The sequence below is a fragment of the Sorex fumeus genome, unplaced genomic scaffold (genome assembly GCF_029834395.1).
Source record: "Sorex fumeus unplaced genomic scaffold, SorFum_2.1 ptg000034l, whole genome shotgun sequence".
In the NCBI taxonomy this organism is placed as follows: Eukaryota; Metazoa; Chordata; class Mammalia; order Eulipotyphla; family Soricidae; genus Sorex; species Sorex fumeus.
The window spans coordinates 45,486,452-45,502,008 of record NW_026606091.1 but is presented as its reverse complement, the minus strand read 5'-3'; the positions used below and the strand labels follow the sequence as shown (position 1 = coordinate 45,502,008).

Here is a 15,557-nt window from a genome sequence, read left to right as displayed (position 1 = left end):
TGTCATTCTGTAAGAAAGATCATCAATCTATGCCTTCTTCCATTTTATTAACCATGTTCCAGTCTTTATACTTGTGAAATGCTAAGGATATTGGCTAATACTGTTTTGCATACAAAGGGAAGCACATGGTTGGCCAACAAAATACAAACTCATATTAACTTGCTCTATCTGTTACAGCAAATTCTTCGTCATTCTAGAGAAAACTCAACCAAAGTTATATTTCTCATTACTGATGGATATTCCAATGGGGGAGATCCTAGACCCATTGCTGCAGCCCTGCGAGAGTTTGGAGTTGAGATCTTCACTATTGGCATATGGCAAGGGAATATTCGAGAACTGAATGACATGGCTTCCACCCCAAAGGAGGAACATTGCTTCCTGCTCCACAGCTTTGAAGAATTTGAGGCTTTAGCTCGCCGGGCATTGCATGAAGGTAATGGATACCTTGTGGCATAATATGATGTCTTTAAGAAGAATTTTTATTTCATTACTGCTTGAGTCTATTGGAGGATAACTCTAAACTCCACAAAATCTGTTTTGAACATGATGCCTTCATGCACATTATGTATCATGAGACATGGAAACATAGATAAAACATTCTGATCTTGCAACATGGTTTTGTTTTATCAACAGCTGTGATATATTTTCACTAAAATATCCATATGCTCCCATCTAGAATGTTGGAATCAGTAGAATGAATTTAGGTGTTGTTTTGAGGCCACACAGAGAGTGGGAAAACTTGACTTAGAGATCATTCACAATTATCTGGAAAGATGAAGTAAACATTCAGAAATATGCATGAAGAATCTCACTAGAATGTTTCCAGAAGTGCACATGAATATATAGGAGTGGTAAATACTTACCGCATACTTCTTGAAACTGACAGTTTGAAGATACATAGAAGCTGAATATATGCCCAAACGGGAAATAAAGAAATTGATTCATTGGGGGAATTTTTTAAGTCACCATTTTATAAGGGTAATTACTTGCTTGATTTAAGTCAGATAAATCAATTTGTCTTGATCGTTAGAGACATCCATGTGAAAAATTTGGTCTAATGGGAATCATGGGAGCATGAGGTGTCAGGCAGTCAGTGGTGTTCAGTGGAAGCAGGTCTTCCCTGCCTCATTCCGAGAGGAGTTTAGAGTAGGCTCTCAGGCTCTAAAAAGTTTAGAATAGAATACAGCCCCCAAATCCCCCAATTGTCATCAACTATTTGAGCAACATTTGGGGAATTATTTAACTTTTGCACCTTAGGTTCTTGTGAATAGACTGGGAAATCAAAACAGTTCTCACTCCACTGGATTGTTGTAAGGATTAAATTTGATTATATAAAGCTCTCAAATCTCTACACTATAGTATTCTTTAGGTAAGTTATATAACATCTAAGAACTCCTTTAAAATGGAGATATTATAATAGGTACTACCTATTTCATCAGAATTAACTAAATATATTTAAATTTTACCAAGTGCAGTACATAGCATAGGGAAAAAGCAGAAGATGGTTCTTCCTTTGTTTCTCCTTTTCTCAGAAAAAGGTGATATACTTAGTAGGAAAATAGAGCGAGTTACTAGATGGGATTATGAAATTATGGGTATTATTAGCTGTATTGCTAAATAACAGTTTCCAATGCTACCATTCCTATATTGTAATATTAAAGCTTTCTTTTCTAATGTGATTTGACCCACCAATGGCCTTCAAGAAAAGGTTTTGATTATCATATCATATCAGGGTTTTAGAAGACATAATTTTTATTACAGTTAACTTATGATGGGGCTGGAACAATAGCACAGCGGTTAGGTCATTTGCCTTGCATGTGGCCAACCTGGTTCGATTCCCATATAGTCACCCGAGCACTGCCAGGAGTAATTCCTGAGTGCAGAGACAGGAGTAACACCTGTGTATCGCTGGGTGTGACCCAAAAAGCAAAAATAAGAAAATTACAATTAACTGATGTCTGGAATTCATACTACTATAATTAGTTTCTAGATTTGGCAATGAGAGAGCCAATCATTATTTGAAAGGATACCACCAGGAGAAAGGAAGCTTTGTTAGGGTGTCTGGTTGTAACTGGTATATTTCTTTTTCTTTAATTCATAGATATATTCCATAACTGAAGTTATTGACAATTTTCTTTCCATGTATTCATAGAAAGAGATATTCTGTAACTGAAGTTATTACCAGTTTTCTTTCCATGTATTCAATTGAAGTGCATAGGTGTCTTGCTGAAACTTATCCATATCAGACATATTACTGGTCCATTTTTATATCTGTTGCCAACATCATGTACCTAGGGCTAGAATTTAGGTAAATAATTTTGGACCTCTTCAAATGGTTAAATAGAATTTTATTCTCTTTTTTGTTCTAAGCCATTCATTCTGAATTAGTTTTATTCAGGTTGTGTCCTATTAAATCTGTGTCCTATTAAGTCATTCTGAAGAATTCTGCAAGAGTAGTTGAATACCCACCATGCCTCACTTCAGGGCATGACACAACTGATCAATATGGTCTCCATTTTCAAAACATACTATCATTTACTTAAAAGGTAAAGATAAACCAGATTCTAGTTCTTTGATTCAACTACGGCAGTACCAAGTCGTTAATGAAATAATTAGAAAAGTGATAGCATTTATTCTCTAGTCAGTCACTCAAAATCAGTCTCCTGAATTCGGCAGTCAGGATTCTAGTTCTATTTTTCCACTTGAGCAAGGATTTTGAGGAATCTGGTTGCTGCTGCCTGACCTCATCCTGACTCAGTGGAATATTGCTGGTGTGGAAGCCAGGAGAGTGACCTATAGAACCGACGGTATTGCTTCCTGCCACATCTGGAGATTCCTTGCTAAAGTGCTTAATTTCTACTTGACCCTGCATGGCCTCAAGAACTAACAAGAGTTCCCAGACTGAAATAGCTTCTTTGGCTGAAACAAATCCCCAGTCTGAGGTAGTGCAAATAACACACTCATATTTGGGTGGGAGTGTGGAGCAGTTGGGGATTAGATGGATATGAGAAGAGGTTTTCTTCAGATTGCTTTTGAATTATCGGAACCAGAGAGAGTCATACTCACTGTTCATTCATTTTTTTTCAATGACCCTCTATCCTATGTAATTGGTAGATCTGCCTTTGGGGAGTTTTATTCAAGAGGATATATCCCACTGCTCCTATTTGTGTGAAGCCGGCCGAGACTGCTGTGACCAGATGGCAAGCTGCAAGTGTGGGACCCACACAGGTCAATTTGAGTGCATCTGTGAAAAGGGGTATTATGGGAAAGGTCTACAATATGAATGTACAGGTGAGTTCTTGGTTGGAATGGTAACTCTGTCAGTTACCTCTTGCTATGTAATAATCCCCACATTTAGTGCTAAAAGTCACAAGGGCTGAGTTGTTTGTGACTCATCTGGGAAGCCCTTTGGGTCTCAACTAATGTCAACTTTTACTTTTGTCTTTAAATGTAATCTGGGTGGGCTGCCCTGCTGATCTTAGTTGCACTCTCTTATGTTTGGGGATCAGTAGACCAGAATCTGGTCTCAGGGAGCTTTGTCTCAAATGCTAAGTCTGGTTTTAGGGGACCTCTCATAGGCTGGCCTTGGCTTGTGAACATGGTGGTGGCAGAACTCCAGAAAGCTTGCAAGGACTGTTGAAAATCAGGTGGAAGACAGGAAGGGGGAAGATTTAGAGTATTTTGTTGTAATCACTCAAGGTCCAAATCTGCCATCTGGCCACATAAGCTTCAGTCTTCCTTCGAGAGATGCCAGTAGGATTCTAGTCCTCAGACCACTGTATCTCATGAAATTGGCACCAAAAATGTAATATTCACTGAATGATCATTGAGTCTATCCCTATTTTAACCAAAAGATAATAGAAAATTCTAAAAATATTATTATTTCTAACATTTAAAATTCTTAACTGTTATGGGGCCGAAGTGATAGTACAGTGGGTAGGGTTTGCCTTGCATGCAGCCGACCTGGGTTCAATCCCCCGCATCCAATAAGGTCCCCCAAGCACCCCCAAGAGTAACTCCTGAGTACAGAGCCAGGAGTAACCCCTGAGCATTGCTGGGTGACCTAAAAAGAAAAAATTCTTAACTGTTATTATTAACTATTATTATTATGTGTTGTGTTTTACCTCCTTTAACTTTTCTTTCAAAAGGGTCTTTGGGGTGGGGGAGCAATAATACAGTAGGCAGGGTTCTTACCTTGCATGTGGTTCACCTGAGTTTGATCCCTGACATCTTCAGAACATGCCAGAAATGATCCCTGAATCAAGAGTAATCCCCAAGTACTGAAGGATACAGTCCCCCCCCCCCCCAAAAAAAAGAAAGAAAGAAAGAAAAATCTTTTTGTCTTCTTTTTATTTTCTTATTTTTGGCTTTTGGACCTCACTGGAGGCACATAGGAGACCCTGTAGTTCCAGGGATCAATCTGGGGCTCCAGCATACAAAATCTGCATTTTGAGTTATCTTTGTAGCCTAGATCTGTATCACCTTATCACTGTCATCCTATTGTTCGTCGATTTACTAGAGCGGGCGCCAGTAAGGTCTCTATTCCTCTCAGCTCTGAGATTTTAGCAGCCTCTTCTTACTCGTCTTTTCTCAATGATTGGAAGCTCTTTCAGGGTCAGGGGAATGAGACCTGTTGTCATTACTGGTTTTGGCATATCTAATACGCCACAGGGAGCTTGCCAGGCTCTGATTGTGCTGGTGGGTTACTCTCGGTAGCTTGCCGGGCTCTCCGAGAGGCATATATTTATATATTTCTCTCTATTATTTGTTGTCTACTGTCTGAACCCCATCAAGTATGGTGTGGCAAGTATGGAAAATGGGTAGAAAGTGTCCTATAATGTGTTGCGTGGCAGCCTGAAGCATGGCGATGGTTGGTTAGAGGAGGTCGGCTGCCACTGCTGGGTCCCTTGGGGCAGGGAGGTCTCTCACTTGCCCCACTCTGGGGCACCCCAAGTGAAAACAACCTGGCGTAGAGTCCGGATATACATATATATCTTTAATATTTTATTAGAAAGACAATAACAGCAACATAAAATTCTTGTGTTCAACTTAGAAAATACCTAATAAGTAGAAGAAATATGTCATACTCATGTGATAATATTTTGTTTCCTTTCATATTTTTCATGTGTCAGGGGTTGGACAACACTCAGCTGTGCTCAGAACTTAACTCATGACCCTGTACTAAGACATCACTCCTGGTGGTGTTTGGGGGACTATATGCAATGCTGGGGATCAAGTTTGGGTTGGCCACATGCAGAGCAAGCCACTTAACCCTTTTATTGTCCCTTTCTTGTCTCTCTGGACCTTGTTTTTATGTTTTGCCTTTAAAAGATGTTCTTTGGGGGTTGGGGATGTGGGTCTGTGGTAGTACACTTGTCTCTGTGCATGAGGCTGTGGGTTTGATTCCCAGCAACAAGGTAGTCCAACAAGTACTGTGGATGGTGAATCCTAAGCGCAAAGCCACAAAGCACAAAGCACAAACCTGAGCACAGCTTTGTGTGATCCCCAAATAAGCAAACATATTCTTTTGTAAATAAAAAAATGAAAATAAAACCTTGTTCTTTTGTCATCAATAGCTCTTCCATGAGTCACTGTTTTGGGGAAAATGTATTCCTATAAAGAGGAACACCCACCAGGAAACGTTCGGAGCGTTGGCTTTCTCTCTACTGTCTCTTGTGGCCCTTCATTGCCAGTTTCTCATGAACCGAGCTTGACTGTGATCCTTGGAACGTAGGTCGGCTACATTAACGGGGATCAATGTCTGTTCGCTCCCTGCCCGCCTTCTCCCTTGCCTTCATCTCACCTCCTCCCCAGTGGGCATGTTCTCTCGAACTCTTCTTTGATTCTTTGCCCCTGTTCTCCCTTCCCCTAATTTTCTCCTCCTTTGCCTGGCCCTTGCCCAGCTGGCAGATGCGTCTTCTCAGGGTCTGACCATCCGTGCTCACCGAGCAGAATACTCCTCTCTTGGCTCTGCTCCCGTTCCACCCAGCAGGATTTCTCATTTAAGCAGAAGGGAGAGGGAGGCGCCAGAGCAACCCCACTGCCTCTGAGTTGGCCGAATGCCTCCCTTTGAATCTTCCCACACTTTCCTCCCCAGCCCAGCTTGGCACTCGCCCCACGGCCTCGCCTTCCCCCCTCCCGGCCCAGCCCACCAAACACAAGCAGAAGCTCTCTTGTCCCCCTGCTCCGTGCTGTTGTCAGCAGCCCTGCTTTCCGTGTGGTCTTCGATTGAACTGGCCCCTGCCAACAAGCCTTGTCTGGGGGCTGCACCACAGCCTCAACCATGCAGGCCCAGGCCCCCATGGCTCCTGGCACTGTAATCTTGCACCCTAGGGGATCCAGTTCAGGGAAGGGTGGGATATATTTTACACACCCACTGCCTCCAGAAACTCAAGTTGCTGTGGCTCTCTCTAGCCACACACTCGAGGCTGAAAGGCACAGTCACCGCAGTGTGAAGCGTCTGAGGTTGACTCAGCCTGGCCCTGGGGCATCAGTCACAGACACAAGAGCAGTTTTGCTGCTGGCTGTAGCTAACATCAATAAGAAAAATATTTTGTGCTTAGTTATATATATTTTTTTCAATTACGAAGTCTCAACTTCATCTGTTTTTCCATGCAAGATTTAAATTAGATATAGTGGCCTTGATATAAGTGGTGATCCAATTATCCCCAGTATTTATATAGATTATGGGAAAGTGCATTTGGACTCTCTCTCTATATATATGTGTGTGTGTGTGTGTGTGTGTGTGTGTGTGTATTGTGTATAGTCACAAGAGGCAGTGTTCATCACTGTTTTCTACAAGGCAGTATGGAAGAGAAAATAAAGCAAGTCTTCATATATTCCCTGTGGTATGAATAGCCCATTACCAGATACTTTTCTTTAGACAGAAATAATTGAAAATCAGGAAGCCATGAGCAAATTTTGGGGGCCTTTTATTAGGCCCAGGATGGCTCAGTGGTCAAGCCCCATGTAAGCACCAACACTGACTCACATACTCCAAGTGTGATCCCCAAGACACCACTGTTTGGAATGCCTTGTATTGCAAGAGAGCGTGTGATCTTCAGTACAGCATAACCAAGTGTGTGCAAGCACCACAGCTAACGTGTTTGACTCCTGATCATCATGACAACAGAAATGAAAAAAGAGAAGGAGGCAGAGTAGAAATTTTTTAAACTTAAAAAAAGCTATTAATTCAACAAATGTTAAAAAGCATCTTCTCTGTGGCAAGTCCTGTGCTAGAGATTCAATGGTGAGCAGACACACATGGTCCTCACCTTCTCTGAATCCGCCAATTAACCACACAAATAAAGGTTTAATCACAAACGGTGTTGTGTCCTTGCAATGAAAAGGCCTGCATTATAAAATACGAGACTCTAGGGAAGACTAAACTGAGATCAGCCATCTAGGCTAAGCTCTGAAAATGTCTAGATTTCTGAGAAATAGCTAGATTTGCCCTCTTACTGCTCCTGGGAACGCTGGACTGAGATCAACCCTTTAAACTAAGCTCTGAAGGGTGACTGAGATGATAGCTATTTTATGCTCCAGAGGCAGATGTCACCTTTTCTTTGAAATAGTTGGAATTCTGAATATTCTTCCTTACTGTAACTAGACAGTTAGCTAGACAGTTACAAACGCCAACTGCCGTGTAACCCCATCAACGGCCAAGATCCCTCTTATTGTCTAGTCCTCGCTCTCAGAGACCCCTGCAGGTTACTGAGAGTATCTTGCCCACATATATGCCTGACTGGGAACACCTGTAAAGGTGATTAGAGGCTGCCCCAAAGCCTCCATCCCTCTAGGAGAGCCCAGCAAGCTACCGAGAGTATCCCGCCTGCACGGCAGAGCCTGGCAAGCTACCCGTAGTGTACTCAGTATGCCAAAAACAGAAACAATGATGGTCCTCATTCCCCTGACCCTGAAAGAGCCCCCAATATGCCATCAGGCTACACTAGCACGTGACAGGGACAAATGGAGAAATTACTGGTGCCCGCTCGAGCAAACTGATGAACAGTGGGGTGATAGTGATAGTGATAGTGGTTGTAGAGATAGATGTCTTTCAAACCAATTTTCTTTGCAGCTGGAAGAACCCTGAGATAGCCTACTCTAAATATCTCATTTATTTATTTAGTTAGTTAGTTTGCTTTTGGGGTGACACCCGGAGATGGACAGGGGTTACTTCTGGCTCATGCACTCAGGAATTACCCCTGGCGGTACTCAGGAGACCATATAGGATGCTAGGAATTGAACCTGAGTCGGCTGTGTGCAAGACAAACGCCCTACCCACTGTGCTATTGCTCCAGCCCCTCTAAATATCTCATTTTGTACAAGGAAATTTTGGTCACAGTGGCATAGTCCAGCAGGACTCAGGAGGAGACCCAGGGTGCATTTTTCTAACTCCTATGTTATTTTCAAGGCATAGCATTTCTTATTTTTCCATTTTAAAAAATAGTTTTACAGGCTTGATGATGGTATAATTATATATACACATATGTATATATGCACTACGTAAATATATTTATATTTCTATGTATACATATATGTACATATATAAAACTATTGATTGCATATGTGTCTCCATAAAATATATATAGCAACTAAAGAGATAGTACCAGGGTAAAGGCACTTGCCTTGCATGTGGTTTACCCCACTTTGATCCCTGGCACCATATATGGTCAGCTGAGTATCTCCAGGAGTTATCTTTGAGTGCAGAGCTAGGAGTAAGCCTGAGCATCATTGGGTGTGGCCCAACACTCCACCACAATCTATAGATACTCACACAAATGTATTTCACTATGTGAAATTTAAATATATAAAAATATATTTAACTATACTGATATTTGAATATATAAACATAAATTTGTATATATGTATTTTAAGTTGTATGCATTTAAGTTAAATGAGAATAAACTTAGAATATACTTAGAGCGCTTAGGTTTGTCTTGGCATATCAGTTCTCAGTGGTATGTAGTCAGAGATACTTGAAGATAAGTCGCATAATTGTTCCTTTTCTAGGCTAGATTAGCAGCCCAAATCTAAGAGACAGTGCAAAGGAAAGGATACGTGATATCTTTGCCTGCAAGTAGGCACATCGATTATACCTACTGAAGGTGAAAAACCATGTTGATGAGTATCCAGTTAAAATCAAGCCCTCATTGAAAATTGAAGAATATAGAGGTGGTTTGTCCTGACTTGGAAAAATTATTTTCCAAGGCTGATTAACTCTTTTTTATTATTACTGTAAGGTATATTTCTTGCTGTTTAATTGGACATAAGGAACTATGTCCAAATATTATATAGGAAATCTGTGACAGAGCTGGAGTTGAATTTAGATCTCCTAATTACAAAATGGAGGGTCTTTCATTTTTATAAAATCATATCAAAGGAGATCTGTTTGACCTTAAAGCTAGTTACTGTGGTCTCTTCCCCTCACTGTTCTGGGTGATTGACGATCTGGGCTGCATGGGTCCTCAAACAATGACAATCTAAACCTTTTCCAAGGCAGTGGTTTTTTATTCAGCATAGCTAACACCACGGTCACAGTCTGCAGCTGCTTCATGGCCAAGACCTACATGCACAAAAAGATGTTAACAATTGTGAATCTTTCCTCTGTCATTAACATTTTAACTTGAATGCAAGCATGAAGATACTCATTAGAAAATACTAACAAGCAAGGCCTTGTCAGAGTTCTAGAAGACATTATGTTTGAACCAGTTTTGAATTTCCCTTGGCTCAATACTTCCTTGAGTTTATTTCAAAATAAGCATATTATGCTTTTTTAGGTGGTAGTTTTACATATGTGAAGATCAGGCAACACATAGATAATCCAAGGGAGAATGATTTTAAAAATTGGATTTACACGCTTTTTAAAAAATGTGTATCTAATTCAGCTGTTGAATACTCTATAGAAGTTGAATTAGTATTAAAAATTTTGCTAGGAAAAGGGCATTTGAAATACAGTTCTGTTACTTATCTCTCCCCCAGTAGTTCAGTCTAATGCAGGCATAGCAATGACCAAAATGAATTTTAAAATCGTACAACCATTCTGCTTGATTTTTCTCTAAAATAGCTATGGAGGGATCAGAGATATATAGTACGGCTGGTATGGCGCTTACTTTGCATGCAGCCAAATAGAGTTCAATCCTCATCACCCCATGTGGTCCCCAGAGTTCTTCCAGGAGTGATCCCTGAGTACAGAGCCAGGAGTATGCCTTGAGCACCATTGGGAATGGATCCAAACTCAACAAAATAGCTATAGAAGATAGCAATTCTTAAAATCAGATGTGGGACTTAAATATCACATGCTCAGGTCTAAAGGGTTGAGAAAATATTCTTCTAGGGTAACTTGTTGAACTTCAGTTAAGGAAATCTTCCTCTAAAACTGTGGAGTCTAAATGAAAAGAAAGTGCTTCTCTCTCTATTGCTAGTATTTTTCATCTTGAATAGACATTTGAATAAGTGATAACAGTACAGAAAGGACGTATAATAGCAATAATAGCTGATAATACAAATAATTAAATAGCACTTACTGTATTTTGACCCTTTTCTAAACATTGAACTCTATTACCTACCTTAATGTTCACAATAACTCCCTGGTATAATATTCCACTTAAAAGACAATGAAAATGAAAAGACTGAGAGGTTAAGTAACTAGTTTGGAGTCGCACAGTAATTAGATCTGAGACATGAGCTCAAGTTATTTGGCTTTAAAATCTACAGCCTAACCAAAGAGATAAACATGTAACAAATAAATACACCATTTAAAATATCTCAGATTCGGAAAAGTATTGGTTTGACTATATATATTATTATAAACGTGTGACCACTTACAACCCACCAAGTGAATTCTAATACAAAGGACGAAAAGAAGAACATTGGTTATATAAAAATCTGCCTAATGTTTTTAATTATGGCTCAATCATGGAATACAGACAGCTCTTTAGTGTAGTATAAACACTTTGTATGATTCAACCTCTCTATACCTTTGGAGTTAAAAGCTGGAACTAGAGTTTCCTACACATTCCACACTATTTCATTCCTCAGACCATTTCTGTTGCTATTTCTGGCTCTCTTTCCTACCACACTCCACTATTTCCTTCATTTATTTATTTATTTATTTATTTGGCTGGAATGATAGCACAGTGGGTAGGGTGTTTGCCTTGCACGCAGTCAACATGGCCAACCTGAGTTCGATTCCTTCACCCCTCTTGAAGAGCCAGGCAAGCTACCCGCACGGCAAAGCCTAGCAAGCTACCCGTGACGTATTTGATATGCCGAACACAGTAACAAGTCTCACAATGTTACTGGGCCTGCTCAAGCAAATCGATGAACAACGGGAGGACAGTGACAGTGATTTATTTATTTATTTTTGCTTTTTGGGTCACACCTGGCAACGCACAGGGGTTACTCCTGGCTCATGCACTCAAGAATTACTCCTGGTGGAGCTTGGAGGACCATATGGGATGCTGAGACTCGAACCCGGGTTGGCCATGAGTAAGGCAAATGCCCTTCCCACTGTGCTATCTCTCCAGCCCCCCACCATTTCCTTTATTGCTACTTAATCAGACTAGTGTCTCTAACAAACAGTGATGTTTATCAGACATCCCTACTGCATGCCTTCAGAATCAATATTCAGTGCACAAGGAAAAGGATGGAAGAGGTCAACCAGAATACTAGAATTTCCAATGGACCAAACACCATTGAAATCTTTGGCACTTGTATGATTGTCTGTCTTGGGGATCACAATGTCCTTACTATCAGGCACATGCTACACAATTTTAATGTATTTAATTTATCTGAGTGCAAAATATTTACATTTGACTAAGCCTTGTCAACAATAAATTAACTACAGTGTATAGTTGATTTACTGAATTAGTCATTTTTAGATGACTAGATCATTGAATCAACTGTGAATTGCCTGTAAACTCTGGTTGTAAATTCAAGCTGTAAATGCAGCTGTTCTGAATTTCCCCGAAAGGGATTTGAGAAGCTTGGAGGAAGGAGACAATAGGCATCTTGAGGACACTGCTCTTTTACAGAGTTTGCCTCCATTTCAATGAGTTTGGAAAGATTAGCAGATTGAAGTCAATAGCTGGTGGGGGCCAAGTCTAAGGGCTAGATACTAGGCCCAAATCCCAGTTGTATTTAATATAAGGTAGATAGACTAGAGAAATCGAAACACTGGAATATTTGTGTGGGAATGCATTATTATGTATGTAAATATATGCAAACAAATCCCAGTCCCTCCCTAGTACACACACACACACACACACACACACACACACACACACACACACACACACTCTTTCCTGTCTAAATATTAAATTGTTTCTTTAGAAAGAGGACAAAAGGCTCCAAAACATTCTTGACTGGGAACCAAAACATTTGGAAATCTTATTCTCTCAGCGGAACTTAGCCATGTCTCCCCAAAAATCTATCCCCAACAGTGCCTATTAATGGATTTGTAAGGTGTAAGGAATGTGTGCAAAGTATTCCTTTTGTTTTTCTGAGAGTTATTGCAATAATATTGACTCTGGTTCCCATCAACTGCAGGAGGAGGGTGAATTCCTGCTATTTAAATGAGCTTCATTTGCTCAGATTTTCACTGAATAAGATAGATCACCACTCCCAATAATGCATTTTTCAAGTCTATCATGATTTTGTAGGAGAGAAACAAAAAGACCAGAAGTATCAAGCATCACCAGCCTTTAATGTAAGTGTATTACGTGTGTTTTTTAAATAATCATAAAATATACCTTGTAGTCTGTGTCCAAATAAGGACTCTGATCAATTCCTACTTGTCACTATAATACCTTTCTTTGGCCCTTTTTCTCCCAGTCTCACTATAAGAGAATCTTTCAAAAAACAATGAAAACGACATGTATGCTAGTAGTATGTATGTGTCCTGAAAAATCATATTTTTAAATTAATCTTTACATAGGTATCTAAATTTTGACCAAAAAGTTTAAAATATGGATTTTCATAATACTGTACTGACATTTAATTAATTAATTAATTAATTTAGTTTTGGGAGCCACACCCTGCATGCTTAGGGTTCGTTCCTAACACTACACTCAGGAATCATTCCTGGTAGGATGTGGGGGGGGCCGCGGGGGACCATATGGGATGCCAGGGATTGAATCTGGATCAAATGTGTACAAGACAAGAGGCCTATCCACTGTATTACCATCTGGCCCATGTACTGACATTTTAAAATAGCTAGGATGTCACCTTTAAATGTTATTTAATGAATTGAAATGCTACAGCAAATTTTATTCCATCTAATGGTATCCATTTGCAAACAAGCACTTTTAATTTTTTTTTTTAATTTTTTTATTTGTGAAACACTATGAGGTACAGTTATAGACTTATAAATTTTTGTGCTTGGGTTTCAGTTATACAATGATCAAGTACCCATCCCTCCACCAGTGCCCATCCTCCACCGCCACGGGTCCCAGCATCCTCCCCACCCCCCATCCCCCGTCCCACCCTGCCTCTGTGGCAGGGCATTCCCCCTTGTTCTCTCTCTCTCCTTTTGGCTCCTGAGGTTTGCAAGAGAGGCATAGAGTGGCAATCATGTTTGGTCTATAGTCTATTTTCTACATGCTTCTCCCATACTGGGAGGGTCCTCCCAACACCCTTTATTTGGTACTGTCTTCTCTATCTGAGCTTCCTTTTCCCCTAGCACATGTGGTTGGCCTCCAAGACAAAGAGCAAAATTCCTGGTACTAATCTCAGCCACTCCTGGGTGTGAGTGTCCGCTTTTGCTGCTTTATGTTCCCCAGATGAATGCAATCTTTCTGTGTCTATCCCGCTCTTTCTGACTCATTTCGCTTAACATGATACTTTCCATGTAGTACCACTTGTATGTAAAATTTATAACTTCATCTTTTCTAACAGCTACATAGTACTCCATTGTGTAAATGTACCAAAGTTTCTTTAACCAGTCATCTGTTCTCGGGCACTCAGGTTTTTTCCAGATTCTGGCTATTGTAAAGAGTGCCGTAATGAACAAACAATTGCAGATGTCACTTCGACTATACCTTTTTGCCTCTCTGGGATATATTCCCAAGAGACAAGCACTTTTTCAATGCCAAAACTTCACATGGCTTCTTTCCTCCTTTATAGCCTACTGAATAATTCTGCACTATGCAATACACTTTATGTCCTAATGCCTTTATAATATCATGGTATTATACTTCTCTGTTAATACATTATAGATACACATTAGAATTGTTAACTTAAAAAATTTTATTAAGGAACTGTGACTTACAAAGTTATTGATAGCTGAGTTTTAGGCCTATAATATTTCAACACCAATCCCACCACCAGTGTCTAATTCTCTCCACCAGTGTTTCCATATTTTCTCCCCACCTCAACCCTTAACCAGTCCCCACCTGACAACTTGATAGGCACATTACAAAATTTCAGTGGTTCCAGCTTAGATCTCAAGTTTTCAGTTTTGTCGGATCTGAGTTTTGGATATATGGCTATACCATTCATTCATATCACCCATATGATATGCCAGTGATGATTTTTAACTTTTCTGCGACTAAATTGATAGGTCATTACAATTGTTTGAATGTATATAAGAACAAAATTCCAGTTCGTCACAACTTTTTTATTATTGCTTTTTGGGCCATACTCTGCTATGTTGAGTGAGGGTTTAATACCCGACTTCGAATTCACGGATCACGCCTGGAAGACTCAGGAAAAGTTATAGGGTACTAAGGATCAAAACTGGATCAGCTACGTGCAAACAAAGCTCCCTACACACTGTACTATCTCTCTGACCTATGGCAATACATCTCTTAATAGGATTGATCATTAATTTACATATGCATGTATTTATATTGTTCACTATTAAGATAGAAGAGCTAAGTCAAGTTATTTTGTGTTATTTTCTATTTGTATAACTGCAAGCATTCTTACAGATGTGTGATGGCACTTGAATTGTATTGAGTTGATGTCACTCAATTCTTTGAGTTCCATGGAGTAACATGCCAAAACTAACATCAGTTATCTATCATCAATAAGTACTATAAGTGATTTGTTAGCTGACAATTCCCTTAGATTCTTTCCCAATCTTTTTATAAAAATTGAAGAGCTGGAAAATGTTTGACTTGCAAAGGGAGTTATTACCCAGTCATCACAAAGATTCCCCAATTATTACAATCATTCACTTTCTGAAATTACTAGGAAGTCCTTTAAAGCAAGTCAGTTAAGTCGGGAGTGTTTTGCTTGTTTGTTTTTTGGCTTTGGGGCTACACTTAATGGTGATCAGGGCCTACTCCTGGCTCTGTACTCAGGGATCACCCCTCAGATGCTTGTGGAGCCATCCTGGGTGCCAGGGATTGAACCTGGGTTGGTTGCATACAAGGCAAACACCAGACCTGCTGTATTATTGCTCCAGTCTAAAAGTCTGCGAAGGGTAACAGACTATCTCTTACTATTGTACTTTTAAAGTGAACTTTTTTTCTGTTTAACAGTATAAACTTTAATAAACCCTAAGTGAGTGAAAAGATTTTGATAAAATTGTTTTACCTTCTATTGTGTATGAA

General features: G+C 39.9%; 1 protein-coding gene across 1 annotated transcript in view; it reads left to right on the top strand.

Moving 5' to 3' along the window:
* The window catches only part of SVEP1 (sushi, von Willebrand factor type A, EGF and pentraxin domain containing 1), a 226,694-nt gene that overhangs the window by 31,534 nt on the left and 179,603 nt on the right, over positions 1-15,557 (top strand). The window contains exons 2-3 of the mRNA XM_056117162.1: positions 178-433; positions 3,115-3,291. Of these exons, the coding sequence (XP_055973137.1) occupies positions 178-433; positions 3,115-3,291 (433 nt within the window). The remainder of the gene's footprint in view (positions 1-177; positions 434-3,114; positions 3,292-15,557) is intronic.